This window comes from Anolis sagrei, chromosome 3 (assembly GCF_037176765.1).
Source record: "Anolis sagrei isolate rAnoSag1 chromosome 3, rAnoSag1.mat, whole genome shotgun sequence".
Taxonomy (NCBI): domain Eukaryota; kingdom Metazoa; phylum Chordata; class Lepidosauria; order Squamata; family Dactyloidae; genus Anolis; species Anolis sagrei.
In genome coordinates, this window is record NC_090023.1 from 26419322 (window position 1) to 26439061 (window position 19740).

The 19740-nt window shown below is 40.0% G+C and overlaps 1 protein-coding gene across 2 annotated transcripts in view; it reads right to left on the reverse strand.

Annotated features, from left to right (window-relative positions):
• Nucleotides 1-3989: 3989 nt before the first annotated feature.
• EXPH5 (exophilin 5) overlaps nucleotides 3990-19740 on the reverse strand; it is a 71279-nt gene continuing 55528 nt past the window's right edge. For both annotated transcript variants that reach the window (XM_060770992.2, XM_060770993.2), the window contains 3 exons: nucleotides 16814-16871; nucleotides 12978-13104; nucleotides 3990-9133 (listed from right to left, as the gene is read on the reverse strand). In XM_060770992.2, the coding sequence (XP_060626975.2) occupies nucleotides 4464-9133; nucleotides 12978-13104; nucleotides 16814-16871 (4855 nt within the window). In that variant the 3' untranslated portion in view covers nucleotides 3990-4463. The remainder of the gene's footprint in view (nucleotides 9134-12977; nucleotides 13105-16813; nucleotides 16872-19740) is intronic.

Genomic DNA, 19740 nt, shown 5'->3' on the forward strand with positions numbered 1-19740 from the left:
ACCTCTCCTCTCTTCCTCCTCCAATCGCAGGCCGGGCTTTTTGGAGCCGAAATCACGGCTTTGAGGAAGTTGATCCCCCTTCCACACAGTGGAATTGCACTATATGGCGCTTTCCACACAGCTGCATAAAATTATCTGGAATATTTAGCAGTGTGGACTCAAGATACCCCAGTTCAAAGCAGATATTGTGGGATTTTCTGCCTTGAGATTCTGGGATATACTTACTTAGTTGTAGGTTTTTTCGGGCTATATGGCTATGTGCTAGAGGCATTCTCTCCTGACGTTTCGCCTGCATCTATGGCAAGCATTCTCAGAGGTTGTGAGGTCTTCCAAGATCACCTCACAACCTCTGAGGATGCTTGCCATAGATGCAGGTGAAACGTCAGGAGAGAATGCCTCTAGAACATGGCCATATAGCCCGAAAAAACCTACAACAACCCAGTGATTCCGGCCATGAAAGCCTTTGACAATACATTATTCTTACTTACTTACTTAGATGATCCCTCGTTGTCAGAGTAGGGTTGTCTTCCAAGATTGGTATCCTGGCAGTGGGTCCCTAGGTGACTGTGGAGCCCTATTCTGGATCTGCATCTTTTCCCGCAGTGAGGGCATCGGTTTCCAGGTGGCAGGCGGTCTCGGCTGTTGTATTGGATCACATATCGGACACTTCCTAAGTGTCTAAGACTGTGTGATGTATCGGTGCATAAAGTGTGCAGATCCCAGCAAGGTGGCCTGCAGCTGGCAGATAGTAATTTTGTCAGCGCCGATTGTGTTTAAGTGCAGGACAAGGTCTTTAGGCACTGTATCCAGTGTGCTGATCACCACTGGGACCACCTTGACTGGCTTGTGCCAGAGTCTTTGCATTGTTATTATTCTTATTCTTATTCTTATTATTATTTTACTGACACAAAAACACAGTATGTCACAGCAAACAAGATATATATGCTGGATTTTGCATCACAAAATCAAAGTCGAACACTTCCTAAGCGTCTATTATTATTATTATTATTATTATTATTATTATTATTATTATTATTAGAAACACAACAAGATGAGTCCACAGCAGACAAGATCACTCTGCTGGCTATTGTATTGGATCACACATTGGACACTTCCCAAGTGTCTAGGACTGTGTGATGTATTCTTCTTCTTAATGTATTATTATTATTAATATACACTGGGAGTAGTCTAGGTGTTGGAGGGGCCATTGCCCCCCGCTTTCATCCCTTCATCTCTTTGTTTCCATCTCTTCCCACTTTCCTTTCTCTTCTTCGTTCCTTTTTCTTTCTTCCCCTCTTTAGACATTTTCAATGTCCTCCAGTGCAGCTCTATGGAATTCTCAATCTGTGGGTCCCCAGATGTTTTGGCCTTCAACTCCCAGAAATCCTAACAGCTGGTAAACTGGCTGGGGTTTCTGGGAATTGTAGGCCAAAACACATGGGGACCCACAGCTTGTGAACCACTGCCTTAGATGATACCTCATGATACGATTCTATGTTTCCTCTATGTACCAATTCAATAATAAATGAATTCCACCCAATGAATAGATTGCCAAACCAGAAACAGTCTTTGTTGTTGTCATCTTTCTTTAAAACAAATAGATAACAGACATCAATTCTTTGTTCCACTGAAATCAGATTCTATGCAGCTAAGGCTGATTCTTTTGACCAAATTTAATTGCCAACCATTGAGCCACACGATCTCTAACATGTTTGGAATTTGTTCTTCCCCATCTCTTTTTGTACCACAGGATTTGATGAAGAATTTTGGAAACCAGCACACTTTCGTACCACTCTAGTTGGTCCTAATACAGGCATTGTCCAACTGTGGTTTTTGTTGATGGCAATGTTAAGCAACTAAACAATGAACTTTTGCTCTTTATATTTACATTATAGTTGCTATTTTCTTTATACAGGTAACATATTTTGATAAGGGGGTTGCAGTGACACAGTAATGTAAACTGCTAAGTTGCAGAACTAGCTGACAGGAAGGTTAGTGGTTCGAATCTGCAGGATGGGGTGAGCTCCCATTGTTAGCCTCAGCTTCTGCCAACCTAGCAGTTTGAAAACATGGAAATGTGAGTAGATAAATTGGTACCGCATCAGTGGGAAGGTAATGGCACTCCATGCAGTCATGCTGGCCACATGACCTAGGAAGCATTTACGGACAACGCCATCTCTTTGGCTTAAAAATGGAGATGAGCACCACCCTCCAGAATCAGACTCAATTAAACTTAATGTCAAGGAGAAATCTTTACCTTTTGTACTTTGATGAAGTTGGCAAAAGTATCTTCTATAGTCCTATAGTCCCAGAGACAGAATTTGCTCCAGAATTAATCTCAAAATGTGGTGTAGTGATAATTCAAAACAGACATGAAAAAAATTACCAAGTGAAAGTCAAAAGTACCATCCAAGAACAATCCCAAGTCCTTGTAAACACACACACACACACACATATAGGAATTTTTGAACACGAAGTTATTGTCACCTGTACAAGTTTCAAATACACAATCTTCAATATACATTTTAATCCAAAGACTTTAACCAAAACATATATACATTTTTACATTAACATAAAATGAGTTGCATTTTAAAACCCTATTAAAATAATGATAGTTACATGGACAATTGTATAAATAGTTCATTAGCAATTTCAACAAATCTAAAAGGCAAAGTGTTCAAATGTGCATACTGTACTCATATGTTCACTTCTTTAACGAAGTCGTAAGCATTTAAAACATAGCAGTGCATGTACCATTTAAAATTATTGATACTCCTTGTTTTAAAAGTCATAATAAAAAATCAGGAGACACATTTAAATCCCACTGATTTTCATTCCAAAATCTCTCATATCAGTCAATATCAAAAGCATGTACAATTGGTTTGCTTTCTTGGCTTCTGATATATGTATGGCAGCCAATCCACTTAATGTTGCTCCATGACAGTCCCAGTTTATTTTGATGGAATCAGCAGAACTGAACTGATTAGGTCAGTGGTTCTCAACCTATGGGTCCACGGGTGTTTTGGCCTATAACTCCCGGAAATCCAGCTTACCAACTGTTAGGATTTCTGGGAGATGAAGGCGAAAACATCTTGGACTCACAGGTTGAGAACCATTAGATTAAATCCTCCAGTAAATATATTAACTCTTCTCCTTTATTAAATAAAGTATATTATCAACACATGATATTAAATATATACTTATATTCAATTTACATGTATTAAGTGTGTGTGTGTATATTCCTCAGACCTATTTTTTAAAAATTAAAGTTAGAAACTATTTTACTAAGAAAGATTGGGACAGAGGAAATTGTGGGTTGAGAAACATAGAATTATATAGCTTTGTTGTATACTTTGTTAAGTATGTATAAATATGTGAGGGGATGTCATAGGGAGGAGGGAGTAAGCTTGTTTTCTGCTGTCCTAGAGACTAGGACGCAGAACAGTGGCTTCAAACTACAGCGAAGGAGATTCCTCCTGAACACGAGGACTGTGAGGGCTGTTCAGCAGTGGAACTCTCTGTACCTGAACATTAGGAAGAACTTCCTAACTGTAAGGAGAGCTATTCAGCAGTGGAACTCTCTGCCCCTGAGTGCGGTGGAGGCTCCTTCTTTGGAGGCTTTTAAATAGAGTCTGGATGGCCATCTGTCGGGGGTGCTTTGAATGAAATTTTCCTGCTTCTTGGCATGGGTTGGACTGGATGGCCCACGAAGTCTCTTCCAACTCTAGGATTCTATGAATGTAAAACTTATTCCTGCTCAAGAGGACACTGAGACCAGCCTTCACCCTATCTTTTCTGTACCATTCATTGGCATACATTCTCCTCCCAGAACCCCATAACTGAATCTGCATGCCAGGAAGAACCACCTAAGGATGGGAATAGCGGTCTATTGCCACTAAAGCAAGTCAAATAAAGAATTATTATTATTATTATTATTATTATTATTATTATTATTATTAGCTACTCTGTTTGTGAACCTCTAACACTACACATTTCTCCAGGGCCTTGATGAGATGAAACTTGTTCTTTTAGACATTTTATGAAGGTAGCTTAACTCAACATTGTAAACGTAAACTCCAGCATGGGGCAAATTGCAGCCATGTTTTGGTGGCCCCTGGCCTCCAAAATGCTCCTCTGTAGCAAATAGACCGCAGCCCCCATATTTTCTATAATCTTTAAGCACCCATTTTTCCAAACCAGAAGTCGATTTCCAGTCACTTCTTGCTTTCCCCACATTTCTTGGCTCCTAAGGGTCGAAGCCATAGAAAATTACTCCTTCGAACTGATAAAGGTGCATTTACTTGCTCAAGGATTTGTGGGGTGATCACAGCAATGTGGGCGGGAAATTAAATCAGAGCCTGTGTACCATCTACTCGTGTTCCCGTTCCTAGATTTATAAATTTGCTAAGAACAAAAGAAACTAACATTTAGATCCCCTTCCCCGCTTGTTATGTTATAGCCTTTCAAAGTTCTGATTCTTTCTCATTCCCATTCAGGTAATATTCATCGTCTGTTGTGGTATCAGAGTCTGATTCTGAAGAACTTGCTGAATCTTCTTCATGGATGTGAAGACGCTCCTTTGGGGAAGCACCTTTTGCGGAGATGTTTCTGTTGGCGAAACTCAAGTTCACCTGCTCTGGCCTGTTAAAGGAAAAACCCTCTTCGTCTTTCAGAGGCCGGGGGTTGTTTAGAAGGCACGGGCTCCACAACCGTCCTTCTGTGAGTGATCTCTTTATGTTATCTAAGAAAGTCTGCTGCTGCTCTTTCCCAAAGATACCAAACTCGATCGATGGGTACATCACACGCCTGGAACCAAGGGTCCTGCTACTGCCATCATATGCATCCCAATTTTCATTTTCGTCACAAGACAACAATTCAGAATAAGATTTAAACTTCCGACTGTGTCGACCACCAGGTCGCATCGCATTGCTTCCAGATACCAAGGGATCAGGAGAGTCTCGTATATAGGAACTTTCAGATAAATGTCGTTCACGTATTTTACTTAAATTTGAGACTGTCTCGACACAGGATTGATTAGGGTTTCCAAATCTGTTTGCCTGCTTTATATTTTCACAAGGACCAGATTCTTTAGGGAATGCCACCTCTTGTGGTGGACCGATGTTCGCCTTTGAATAATTTGTATGAACATTCAAATTCATTTTGGATGGAAGTGGGAAAAGGGAGGAGTCTGCAACATTAGTGTTCCCCTTCTGATTTGGAACTGCAATGCTAACTCTTGAGATAGGTTTATTGTTATTTTTCAAACCATCCTCACATACTTGGAAGTTACTATGTACCTTAGGAATGGTTTCTTTTGGAAACGAGATTGTAGAATCTTGTGCGGTCCCAGCTTTTGTCCTACTTGGTTTGGGACTGGGACTGGGACTTTTCCATTTCTGGTTGCACAAGTTTGTAAAAGGCCTTCGAATTTCACTGGAGAATGATGAAGGTCCTTCGTGAATGTGCAGTTTCTTATTCTCAGTTTTATCAAGCATTATGCCTTCATATTCATCAAGTGAGGGGTTCTGATTCTTGTTGTTATTTCCTATTTGTTGAGACAACTCTGGAATACTGGATGAAATTGACACACAGTCTGGGTTACTCATCTCTAAAAGGGAGGCATCATTCTGTGAAAACACATTACTTGTGAGTGATTTGGAAGTTACGGTTTTCTTACTGGAAAACTTTCGACTTGTCTTGTACATGGCTGCAAGTTTATTTTTAATGGATGACCTGTTTTTCCTTTTTTCTATGTCACTCGCTTTGTCTTTGGTGCAATCTGAGCTGAGCTTATTTTCGTCTGCTGAATCGTCAGGCAAATCTTTTGCGGTATTTGTAAGCTCATCTTTAGGGGCGACTTTCTGGTGATCTGCAGAATTTTCTACAGGTCTCTGTGAACTCGTGCAAACTTTGTGTGGGGAAAAATTCTGAGACACGGGCTCTTTTTCAGTATTTGAGTAATCCAAACCACTCCTATTTGGTAGCAGGTCTGAATTCTTTGGGGAGATTGCATCCACTTGTAGAGCTTGTTTTGGGACATTTGAAGGCACTTTAGTTTCTGAAATCAAGGTGTTACATGTGCTGGGTCTTGATTGCAACTCATTTCCTTTTTTAAAGATCTTATGATACAAATAACTTGCACTTCCTTTGACCTCATCTTGTCTAATTTTTGCTTCAATAGAGCTCATTGAGGTGTGAACATCTCGATGTGCTGTGCATTGTCTCTCTTGATCATTTTTATTCAAGTGGGAAGGTGGAATAGGTGGGCTGGTGTCTCTTGGTGGTTCAGTAGATGTCAAACAGCGCACTTGGTTATCTTTTTGAGCATACATTGAAGAAGTTGCTGTAAGATTATTATTATTACTAATTGCATGGAGAGATTTATCCTCTGATTCACTGTGTTTTGGACCATCCAGAGGACCTGTTGATCCCAGTCTGCTGGACAATAAAAGTTCTGGTGCTTTTTTTGGAGGTTCTTCTTGACGATGTGCCATATTTTGCAACTGAGAAGCACCTGCTTTCTCCCCGATAAGATTCAAAACATGGGAACTTACTTTAGTAGCATCAGCTGATGTGTTTGGATTCAGTTGCGTGCTAGAAGGAGAAGTCACAGTGGTGGGCAAATTTGCTTTTTCTTCTTTTTTCAAGATGGATGGAAATGCTACTGTTGCTAAATTTATACGAACTTCATACTTCTTTTCAGTGGCTAGAGAGTTCCCTATAGGCAGAGAAGGCTCTCTCTTCTCTGTGTCGTCTAGAAGAAGATTGCACAGCATTCTTGGATATTTCCGTGGTAAGGTATAATAAACTGAAACCAGTTCCTGGTATTTCACATTATCTTCCTCAATGCTAACTGTAAATGTGCTGGTGGTTTTGTATTGCTTTAAAGGATTTTCTGCATCTTTGTCCTCACCCTCAGAAAAGACAGATATTTCGGTTTTGTTTGGGTCTGCTTTTTCTAAATTGCTGGGAACAGTACTAGGGTCACCTAAGGAGCGTTTAGGATCCTGAGTTAACTGCAAATGGCTATCTTGAGTTTGTGGAATACTCTCGCAAACAACTTCTTTGGGTGATGGGTTTATGGAAGAGTCAACTGGACTGTGTGTGGTGATGTTATCTCCCTTATTTGAATATGTATTTTCAGTTCTTTTTGATCCAACCATTTCTAAATTATCCCACATAGCTATTTTGCTTCTGTATGGGACTTGCCTGAAAGCATGGGAGACCAGTTTCTCAGATACAATATTGCCATCAATACTGGCTGATTTTCTAGGAAAGGTGTAGTATGTTTTAGGAGATCTAGGAGGACTGTTACTGGGAGAACCAGTAATGCTGTTGCTAGTTGCGTGTTTAACAAATCTATTATGTTTCTGACAATTTTCAGTGCAAGAACCTGGCAAATCACTATGTGAAAATATATCAGAACCTCTCCTGGAAACAGATGAAGGAATATTCTCAGAAATCTTGTTGTTCGTAATGTTTTTGGGGCTTTCTGACTGGAAGATCAATGACTTTGTACGATTAGCAGTTAACAGAGAGGAAGGTGTTTGAGCAAGATCATGGCTTACGGTACAACCATCTTCATTTTTCTGTCCCTTGTTATGGATATTAGATAAATAAATATTTTCCCTATTTCTTAGCAAAGTCCATTTGGGTGGGCTTCTCAGTGAGAGAGGTGAAACACCTACAGAACAGGGAGCAGGAGGAGATATTTGTGATTTTGTTGTACTTTCCCTTTGTCCAGGAATATGTCTCAATGCTTCTTCTGTAATATACCTACTATCTACTTTACCTGATTGGTCAGGACCCCTCACCTTTTCCATGATATTTGTTTTAAAGTTCTTCTTGGTTTGAAAATGTTTAACAAAAGTCTGCGAGGGGATCTGAGCATTCTCAGTAAACCGATTTTGTCTTGAAGCTGCAAACTCTGTTTGGTCCTTTGGAACTGACAATCCATATGCTGGATGTCTCTGTATACAATCTGCGTGCTTTGAAAACAATATGTCTGTTACAGATTCTGGATGGTCAACATTTTGCTCATGAATCTGAGCATCACTTTTCCATTGTTGCTGCCACAAACCAGTTTTCCTCATAGAAGGATTTTGCCATTCACCTGCATTAGCTGGAGACCCTTCAACAGTAGAATCAGAAGCAAGGAAGACGTCATCGTTGTACAACTGGGCATTGTCCGGCCTAAACAGCTGCTCCTCCATTCTGCCGGAAGGAAAACTTTTGCGGGACAAGTTTATTCTGCTACGAAATGATGGATATCTGTATCGAGGCTTCCAATTATTCCTTTCCATCTCATTATTCTCCTGATTATCAAAACACAGAGAGTCTCTTTGCTTGTCAGCAAATATGGAATGAGTCGCACTTGGTACTCCTCTTCTGTAATCAATGTTTGATTTATAAAAATTGTATTTTGCATTCTCCTGTGGAATACAAGGGGATGTATCCTCAATTGCTGGGCCAAACTCCATTAATGACTGTGTCCGAAGAAGCCTATCTCCATATAGTGGATGTTCTGGAGTTTGTGATGTATTCCAAGCAATAGAGGATAGGGGAGTCCGCTTGGTTTGGTGGCGAAAGCTCTTTTGTGCAAAGTCTCTCTTGCTCCCCAAAGGATGCTGCAGGCTTTCTGGGGAAAGCTGGTCAACAGATGTCAAGGACTGTCCTCTTGTAAGACAAGACAAAGAACAGCTTCTGTTAACTGCATCCTTGGCTGTGAAGTCCTTGCTTGCAAACCCACTGCTCAGTTGTCCTGAGGAAAGGTGCAAGCTCCCTTCTGAAGACCGTCCCAGAGAACGAGTATGCTCTCTCTTCAGGGCAGGAGACTTTCTGTCATACCCATTTCCATATGGGATGTCTTCTGTATAGTGTCTTTTCAGGTATGTATCATAGAACACCCTCGATCGGAAGGAAGCTTTGTTTTCATCTCTGACTCTTGGTGTCCTTACTCCATCAGACAGAAACATGCTCCTCTCATTCCTTTGTACTCCTCCATGGTAGCTATGTTGAGTAACAGAAGGATGGTGACTGATCTCTGGTGCTTTGGAACCATAGTGAGTTTGAGTTCTCTTGTTCACCTCTCGAGATTGTTCCTGTGCCAGTTGCTCATCCAAATTGCCCAGAACTGAGAGAGGGTGAGAAGAAGGGCGGGGGGAGAGGAGAAAGAGATTTTCCATTAAATTACACTGTTAATTGTATTGTCGAAGGCTTTCATGGCTGGAATCATTGGGTTGTTGTAGGTTTTTCGGGCTATATGGCCATGTTCTAGAAGCATTCTGAGGATGCTTGCATCTATGGCAAGCATCCTCAGAGGGTCTGAGACCTCACAACCTCTGAGGATGCTTGCTATAGATGCAGGCGAAACGTCAGGACAGAATGCTTCTAGAACATGGCCATATAGCTTGAAAAACCTACAACAACCCATACACTGCTATTTCTGCTATTTAGATAAAATTAATGATGCACAATGGTATTTTGGGACAATGATCATTGTAGATCATGTACCTAAAAAAAGATTTTAATAATGTATTCATAACAATAAAGACGTGTAATTTTTCATTCACATTTGCACTAATGTCATCAGGCCTTCATGCTTTGTATTCATCTCACTATGAAACTATGAGTCCCTTTTGGGGTGAGAAGGGCGGAATATAAGTGTTTTAAATAAATAATAAATAAATAATTTCACCATTGGATTTATACTTTCTGGGCTGGAGGTAATGAACAGCTAAACTGTGAATGTTTACAGCTAAACTGTGTACCCCAACCACAAAATTACATATTCCACCTCTCTAACTTCCCAAACAGTGGCTTACTCTTAGTGACTGATATTCCTCTCTTTAGCTTTTTTTAGATTTTGGTAAAACAGCTATAAAAAATAAAGCTATTTTTCTGTAGCAATTGCAATGCCATTCGGAGAACCTCGAGTTTTATTATTTGAGCTCACATTGTATTCTCTTTGTTGCTAGATGTAGAATTTAAAAATATTTCCAAATCTTTTTAATTTACTGTTCTGATCAGCCACTTGAGACTTGTACCATGATTTGTTTTGCATACTTTATATAGAATCATAGAATCATAGATTTGGAAGAGATCTCATGAGCTATCTAGTCCAACCCACTGCCAAGAAGCCGCTCCTCATAGGGCTTGTTCTCTAGACCCTTGATTATTTTAGTCTCCTTCCTCTGGACACATCCCAGCTTGTCAACATCTCTCTTCAATTGTGGTGCTCAGAATTTGACACAGTGTGATTGGTGTGGGGTAGGATAGAGGGGTAGTATGACTTCCCTGGATCTAGACACTAGACTCCTATTTATGTGGGCCAAAATCCCATTGGCTTTTTTTTGTCGCCACATGACATGTTGGCTCATGTTTACCTTGTTATCCATGAGGACTCCAAGATCTTTTTCACACGTACTGCTCTTGAGCCAGGCATCATCCCCCATTCTGTATCTTTGCATTTCATTTTTTCTGCCTAAACGGAGTATCTTGCATTTGTCCCTTCATTTTGTTAGTTTTGGCCTATCTCTCTAATCTGTTAAGATTGTTTTGAATTCTGCTCCTGTCTTACTGGATTTCTTACTTAATTTATTGTTGCGTAAACCACTCTGGAAACATTACAGACCAGAACTCAAAATATGGATTGTCCAGATGTTTTGGGGCTGTGGTTTTTATAATCCTCCTTTGTTCACTATGCTTGCAAAAAACGATGTGAACTCTAGAGGAACCAAAAATTTTTGGATGACCAGAGTTACTTCCCCCTTGTCTTAAATTTATAGTTTGATTTAGTTGTGTAAGGCAATGTATAGGCCAATAGGTTATAACAACATTATGTGTAAATCAGTTTAGAACACCATCACCCGTGAACAAGCAGTTGAACATTAGCTCACTTGCCTAGGGTTAAACATTAGGTTTGATTCGCGCTCATGAATAAATTCAAACTATGTCAGGAATGCAGTGAAAATAACTTAGAAAGAGTACTTCTATGATGTTGAGTGTAGGTTTACTGTCAAACCGGACACAGCCAACAACTATTTAGGGCAGAGGGGTAAAAGTGCAACTCCCAAACTATGAGACTACTCTCTTTTTAAAAACCGCATGTTATTTTTCCTCCCATCTCTCACCAATAGTGGCTTAAAACCACATCAAATTTTGTCTCCATAATCCACCAAGACCTCAAAATACTGCAAAATACTGAACATGGAAGTGCTCTGACATCTCTTCTGGTTGTACCAAATTGCCTGCATGACTTCAGATGGACACAGAAGCCAGAAATGCCACCCTCTCGCTCTGAAGTTGTTTTCTTCCAATTAAGAGCACCAAAGACTACAAACCCTATAAAAGCAACTGCAAGCACTTTTGGATGATACACTGATATCCATATTTATATGCAGTCACAGGACAATGGAAGAAAATAAGTCATAATATGGTTTGGGTTTTTTGTTTTTCGTGTCAGGTGCGGCTTGAAAAACTGAAGTCACTTCTGGTGTGAGAGAATTGGCTGTCTGCAAGGAAGTTGCCTAGGGGATGCCCGGATGTTTGATGTTTTTTACCATCCTTATGGGAGGCTTCTCTCATTTCCCTGCATGGGGAGCTGGAGCTGACAGAGGGAGCTCAACCCACTCTCCCTGGATTCAAACCACTGACCTGTTGGTCAGCAATCCTTTTGGCACAAGGGTTTAACCCACTGCATCACCGGGGCCCCTGCCATAATATGGTGCATGAGCACCATATTATATATTTCAAGATGCATCCTCATATTTTGAAGTGCTAAAACTGATCCAGAACTTAATACAATGGGAACTTATGATTTATGAATTTTGAACAACATGCCAGTACTTGGGGAAATCAGTTTGTCAGAAATTAACCTTTTCCCTAGAGTATGATGTATATAAATATCATAAATCATGTTGGATCGGTTCAGATTTAACACTATGGTTTGGTCCTACATGAATGAGCCAACTGCTAACACCTTCATTTGATCATCTTCTTCCTTTTCCTCCCACAGTTGCAATTATTTATTATTTATTTACAGTATTTGTATACTGCTTTTCTCACACCTGGGGGGACTCAAAGTGGTTTCCAATTAGCTCCAAAGATTTCCAATTAGTTCCAAATATGCCAAACTATAGTTATGGAGATCCTTTACTGAAATGTTAGGGTTGTAAATAGAGGTCAAATTCAACCGCAAATTTTGGTTTACAACTAAATCTGAATAGTGAAAAATCTTGAAAGGGGAGAAGATGACACATAAGTAAAACACTTATTCCCTCAGTGCAAAACCATGGTATGATGTTATTCCTGAAATGAATCACTGAATGACAAACACTGTATACCTGAACAAAACACAACATTGTATACCTGAACAAAACACAATATGACCTATATTGCACTGGTCTACCCACATTTCTCTAGCTTCGATGCACTGAGTCAGTATGTTTGTTTTAAAAGACTGAAGGAATATCTGAAACAAACAAAATAACGTATTGTTGAAGGCTTTCATGGCCGGAATCACTGGGTTATTGTAGGGTTTTTTTTGGGCTATATGGCCATGGTCTAGAGGCATTCTATGACCTCTAGAGCATGGCCTCTAGACCATGGCCATATAGCCCAAAAAAACCTACAACAACCCAAACAAAATAACCTTTCAGAGTTTTGAAGAAACCAGAAGAAATCAATTAAAATCCAATGAGTAGTCTCCAACTTGAACAATCAATAGGAACTTAGTAAGCAAGCATTTAGGCATGTCTTTTTATTGAACTTTTATTTATGCTGGTTGGAATAAGGTAGTTGGAATATGCTTAGGTGACTCATCTCTATATAATGCACTTATTCAATAATAATAACAATAGCTTTAAACCAGAGGACCAAGACAGGACTACAGTGGCACCAAGCAGCAAGACAGATCAGGAACCATCTGTCATACCTAGACTTTGGATCCCATTACTGTCAAGACCACATAGGCTTACCTTTTAAGAGCTCATTTTCCAGTTGTTCACTCCATGTGCATGAGCTGTCATCCAACATCTCAGTTTGGTTTGTCTCAAAATACTTCTTAGTTGGTTCAGAGGGCAAAGGAGCATCACATGTTTCAGTCTGTTGGGAGGAAAACATTTCTTATCCATAATTAAAATAAAAGATCTTATCACATCAAGATAGTTGCTGTAACATCAGAATCAGGAACCAACATTTTAACAGGTGGCTTTGCTTGAACCCTTTCTGTGAATGTCAATGGCTTTCATGGCCGGAATCACTGGGTTGTTGTAGGGTTTTTTGGGCTATATGGCCATGTTCTAGAGGCATTCCCTCCTGACGTTTTGCCTGCATCGATGGCAAGCATCCTCAGTGGTAGTGAGGTCTGCCTCTGAGGATGCTTGCCATAGATGCAGGAGAAACGTCAAGAGAGAATGCCTCTAGAACATGGCCATATAGCCCGAAAAAACCTACAACTCTTTCTGTGAATCTTATGGAGATGAAAACTATGCATTCTTAACTCAGGTTCATTTTAGAAATCCCAAGTAGGACCTGAAACAAAATACTGTGGTGTTGAGTGCTCTTGCTCAATGTTCTAGGTATTGTTTTCAGGAAACTTCATTCAATTTCCTCTTCATTTCTCTGCTCCTAAAATCTATAGCAGTGGTTCCCAACCTGTAAGCCGTGAGGCCTAAAATAAGGTCTGTGGCTCTAGATTATGAAATATGTTTTTTATGGGCGAGCAGATGGCGACTACTCAATGGCATATGTTCTGTATCAGAAACCAGAGCTGATGTGGTCTATCCAATGCAATTTTCCAAATCAGCACCCCAAATAACCAAACTGAATTGAAAGTTGACTAAAAACCAATTCATAACCCTTTTGGTATTAATGTTGGAGAGTGGTCCCTGGTCAAGTGGTCCTTGGTCAAGAAAAGGTTGGGAACCACTGATCTATAGGGACTAAGCACATTAAGTCTCCAATGGGCTCATTTATCACCCCTGCTGTTTAGGATTTTTTAAAAAATGTTTTCTCACTCTACAGACTTTGGAGATGATACCATTGTCTTGTGCAGGGAAGACATCTGTAGTCCCATGAGGTGTCACACTTCTGAAAGAAATTTAGTATTTTAAAGTGTATCCTAAAGCAGTAATTCTCAATCTTCCAGATGTTTGGACTTCAGTTCCCATCCAGAATGGCCAGGGATTCTGGGAACTGGTTTTAAACACCTCGAAAGCCAATAATCTGGAGGGCAACGGATCTTTTAAGGCTGGAGTGGCATGTTTCTTTGGAAAATTAGAAACACAGTTAATGCTTACACACCAGAAAGACACACACATACCACCTAATCCATCTGTTCTCAGATATACAGGCAAACACCCTCCTTGCAGTTAAAGAATAACCTAGTTAAATACCAAATATTTTGTGTATAAGTCATATAAGGACATATTTGGGGTGCAAAATTGTGGATTTTGATATGACCCTTGGATAAGTCAAGAGTCATTCTAGCCTCAGGGCCAGCCTAGTGGCTGCCACCTCCGTTTTCCCACCCAGACATTGAAAAAGCCGTTTCACTACTCTACTCAAGGAAATTGATGATTTGGCTTAATAATAATAATAATAATAATAATAATAATAATAATATAGGTTCAAATACAAAAGCCAGCATAGTGATCTTGTCTGCTGTGTACTAATCTTGTTGTGTATCAAATAATAATAATAATAATAATAATAATAATAATAATAGGATTTAAAGATCGAATTGCAAAGACTCTGGCACAAGCCAGAAAGCGGGTCCCAATGGTGATTGGCACACTGGGTGCAAAGACACTGGCCTGCACTTAAGAACAATCAGCGCTGACAAAATTAGCATCAGTCAGATGCAAAAGGCCACCCTACTCGGATCTCCATGCATTATTCGCCGATACACCACACAGTCCTAGACACTTTGGAAGTATCCAACATGTGATCAAATACAAAAGCCAGCATAGTGATATTTTTTGCTGTGTACAGATCTTGTTATGTATCAAATAATAATAATAATAATAATAATAATAATAATAAGGTACAATATTAACTCTTACATAAAAACGGAACCATTCTTTTCTCTGAGTAGAGTGGGTGAAGACAAGACCATAGTCTGTTCCAGGGAACCTAAAAGAAGAACCAACCCCCTCTACTCTCTTGGTAGACCTCTGAGGAGAAGCATCAAAGAGCTACTGCTGCCATTACTACAATCCCCCCTCCCCCCGGGGCATCCGGAAAAGCCAAAAATGGTGTCACAACAGAAAGCATAGAGGGGGTCTCTTTCCTTTTAGGTTATTCTGGAACTGAAAACTCTCACCTTTCACCACTATTCAGTGAAGTGGATGATTCCTTTCAAAAAGGGGGGAGCGTACAGTACTTAGATTGACTTGTGGATAAGTTCATTTTTGACTAAATTTTATAGACTTATATATGAGTATATACAGCAGTGGTTCTCAACCTTTGGGTCCCCAGATGCCTTGGCCTTCAACTCCCAGAAATCCCAAGAGCTGGTAAACTGGCTGGGATTTCTGGGAGTTGTAGGCCAAAACACCTGGGGACCCACAGGTTGAGAACCATTGATATACAGTAATGTTGATTTCTAATGTTCTGACTCTTCCTTTGGTCAACCAGACCTTATGAATTACCATTTCTGAGCACAGGTGATACTTCTGGGATCCTCCGCTTGTACTGCAGGGTTGCATCTGGAACCCCAGGATGTCTTTTAAGATGATGTTGGTGTTGCTTTTTATTTATTCACATATCCCACCTTTCTGCCAACAAACAGCAGCCAAAGCAGCACAAGTCGGCAGCAAGAGGAGGTAAAAATCCTTGCTCCATGGTGCCTTGCTCCCCCCAAAAAGCATAGAATCATAGAAACGTCAAACACAGGAGTGTGGTTTTTTTTTTAAAAAAAGAAACAATTCGGTTTCCGGGACACAATTTGGAGAAAAACTAACTTCTGTAAAGGGATGAAAAACTGAACCAACTGTGTCAATGATTTCCAATGATTGCTCTGCAGTTCCTCTGAGAATGAAGATTTCAGAGAAGGAAAGACTTATGACAACCAGCAATGGTTGCCATATAGACAGTTTTCCCTTCATGGTTCATAAACCCAAGCTGATCATTGTTGACAAGACGATTGGGTTTCCATCTGTGACACAAGCATTGTAGTCAAGGACGTGCTCAGGAACTATTGTGACTTTGGCCATGACAATACCACACACAGTTATATAAGGAAAAAAGTAAGAGCCAGTGTGGTGTAGTGATCTGAGCACTGAATTATAACTCTGCAGATCAAGATCTGAACCTCCATTCAGCCATGGATACTCACTGAGTGACCTTAGGCAAGTCACTCTCAACCTCAGAGGAAGGCAAACAAACCTGCTCCGACTAAACCTTGCCAAGAAAACCTTGTGATATGTTTGCTGTAAGTAAGGAATGACTTGAAGGCACACAACAAGCTCCAAACCTACTGGCATAGTCACATGATTGTGAGAGGTAGCACAACAACATTTATTTAGATATTAAAATATATTCCACCCTACATCATGGAATCTCAGGGTTGAATGTATAAGTAAAATCTACTGTTACCAAAGTGTACAGATAAGGGGCAAACCAACTTCTGAGGAACACCTCCAAACTCCAACTCTCCCAACACCGTTAAGCTATTTGTCCAAGCTATTGCTCCTCTTTAAAAACAAAATGCCATGGACATAATATAGGTTCCAGAAAGTATGAGAGGGTGTTTGTCAAATGCCCTTTGGTTGTAGCATTTATGTGGTAATATACTTGCCAAGTGCCTCACCTTTGCCATTTCCTCCACTTTAGAAGACTTACGGGCACCTGCAACGAAGTGGTCATATCTGTGAGGGGAGAAAAAAAATCAGTGGTTACTATGAAGCAGTGCAATAAAAATGCACAAGAAATCAGTCCTTGGCTATTCATGGAATGTAATCTGAGTATGGATATGTCGAGCGCTCTATCTTTTAAGAGTTTCTCTTTTCCGATATATCCTGGGCTGTGAGGAATAATGCTGTAATGCAGTCTTTCTCAATCTGGGGGTCAGGACCCAGGGGAGGGGGGCACGAGGGTGTGTCAGATGCCATTAACCATTAGAAAACATAGTATTTTCTGTTGGTCAAGGGGATTCTGTGTGGGAAGTTTGGCCCAAGTTCCATCCTTCAGCATGTGAATATCAATAGATTAGTGTCCATAGTATATCTTATCTGTTCAAGCACAGACTTTTACTAGAAGTTAATGAGTGCATCTATACCAATGTTTCTCAACCTTCCTAATGCCACGACCCGTGAATACAGTTCCTCATGTTGTGGTGACCTTCAACCATAATATCATTTTCATTGCTACTTCATAACTGTAATTTTTCTACTGTTATGAATTGTAATGTACCCATCTGATATGCAGGATGTATTTTTATTCACTGGACCGAGTTTGGCACAAATATCAGATAAGCCGAAATGTGAATACTGGTGGGGTGGGGGATTCATTTTGTCATTTGAGAGTTGTAGTTGATGGGATTACAATCAAAGAGCATTCTGAATTCCTCCAATGATGGAATTGAACCAAACTTGGCACATAGAACTCCCATGACCAACAGAAAATACTGGGAGAGTTTGATGGGCATTGACCTTGAGTTTTGGAGTTGTAGTTCACCTACATCCAGAGAGCACTGTGGATTCAAGCAATGATGGATCTGGACCAAACTTGGCACGAATACTCAATATGCCCAAATGTGAACACTGGTGGAGTTTGGGGAAAATAGACCTTGACATTTGGGAGTTGTAGTTACTGGGATTTATAGTTCACCTACAATCAAAGAGCGTTTTGAACTCCACCAATGACAGAACTGGGCCAAACTTCCCACACAGAATCCTCACAAACAATAAAAAATACTGCATTTTTGATGGTCTTTGAAAACCCTCTGACATAGCCTTGCGACCCCACTCTCCAGGGTCCCAACCCCCAGGTTGAGAAATGCTGATCTATACTGTAGAATAAATCCAGGTTGACACCACTTTAATGCTATTGAATCAAGGAGCTATAGTTTTACAAGGTCTTTAGCCTTCTCTGGCAAAAGAGTGCTGCTTCCTTGCCAAACAACATAGCCTGGGATCTTCAGGTACCTTTGGAACTGGGTGTCTTAAATCCTCCAAACAGGTACATAGATCTGTTGTAACCTACCTTGATACAAAGAAGGGAGAAGACTAAATCCTAGCAACTGCATAGATTTTTAGATACATTGATTTAATAAAATGTTAAAACAGCTTACATAAATCAGCAAGCAAGTATCACCTCCTGCGAGTGCATCACAAAAGACCCACGATTTAATCAATGAATTGCATGTATATCCCACTTGTCTTCCATATGAATCCCAATGCCGATTACAGCATATCACACATTAAAGCAATTTAAAAGCGTTAAGCACAATCCACTTAAATACATTAATTACAGTTAAAGGAAGGTGCAGCAGCACACTTATTCAAGCTTACAAGGGATTGTTGGAGCCTTTATATGAGATGTGGACAGCATGTAACTTTTTCTTAGCCTCCTGCATCTGTAGCATTGAAATCTTAGGCAGGTTTGCTGCTGTTAATTGCCTTCGAGTTGGTTTTGTTGATGGTGGGTTCTACAAGTGAGAGTCCTCCAAGACAATTTGCTGTCAACTGTTCTGCTCAAGTCATACAAGGTCAGGGCTGCGGCTTCTTTGATTAATAATCAATCTAGTGTTGTCTTCCTCTTTTCCTACTGTCCCACTTTCCTGGGCATTATCGTCTTGCCTAATGAGTCATGCCTTCTCATTTGTCAAAAGCACAAGAGCCTTGGTGTAGTCATTTCGTCTTCCAGTGAGAGTTTGGGCTTGATATGTTCTAGGATCCATTTGTTTAATATTTACCAATAGCCTCATTGAACTTTCTAACTACACAGGCCTATACATGTCTGCTTGGTACAAATCTCACAGAGTTTAGTGAAACTAATTTCTGACTATCCATGCACAAGGTTGTATGTAGGACATAAAAAGATTATACAGTCAGTCCTCTATATTTGTGGGTTTGATTCTGTTGAAGCATGCAAGAATTCAGTTAGTGTGTGTGTGTCAACTGTAAAATAAGATTTATTTATTTTGTATCAAAAGCATTGCATAAATTAGTATAAAACTGATAAAATAGGTGTGCAGGCAGCTAAATATCTTTTGACTGTAAAATAAGATGCACAAAGCTGATTGGTCAGGCTATTCCCAGGGAACTGGCTGAACCTGGGATTTTTGGTTACTGTTACATTTTTGTTCAGGCTTGCAGAGAAACAGAGAGAGAGAGAGTGTGTGTGTTTGAAGTGTGTTCTTGATTCACGAGCTGCTGAAGGAGTTTATCCACATAGACAAAGAAAGACCATTTTAAATCTCTCATGAAAGGACATTATGTGAGTTGATACAACTAATCACTTTGTACAAATATCGTTCTGAACTACAAAGAATGAACTACTTGTTCTTTACTGTTCATCTGCATGACATTTTTTTTCCTCTGGCAAGGCAGCGTGTGGGCTAAACTAACGTGAACTACACATGGTTTATTTTTACATTATACCACAGATTCTTCTTGGATTTGATATGTAGATCTAGGAACCACTAAGTCCTTCAGCACAACTGTATGGTCGACTTCTGCTGGAAGTTGACAATTAGTAAACTTCAGCCTTCCAGGCATTTTGGACTTCAACTCC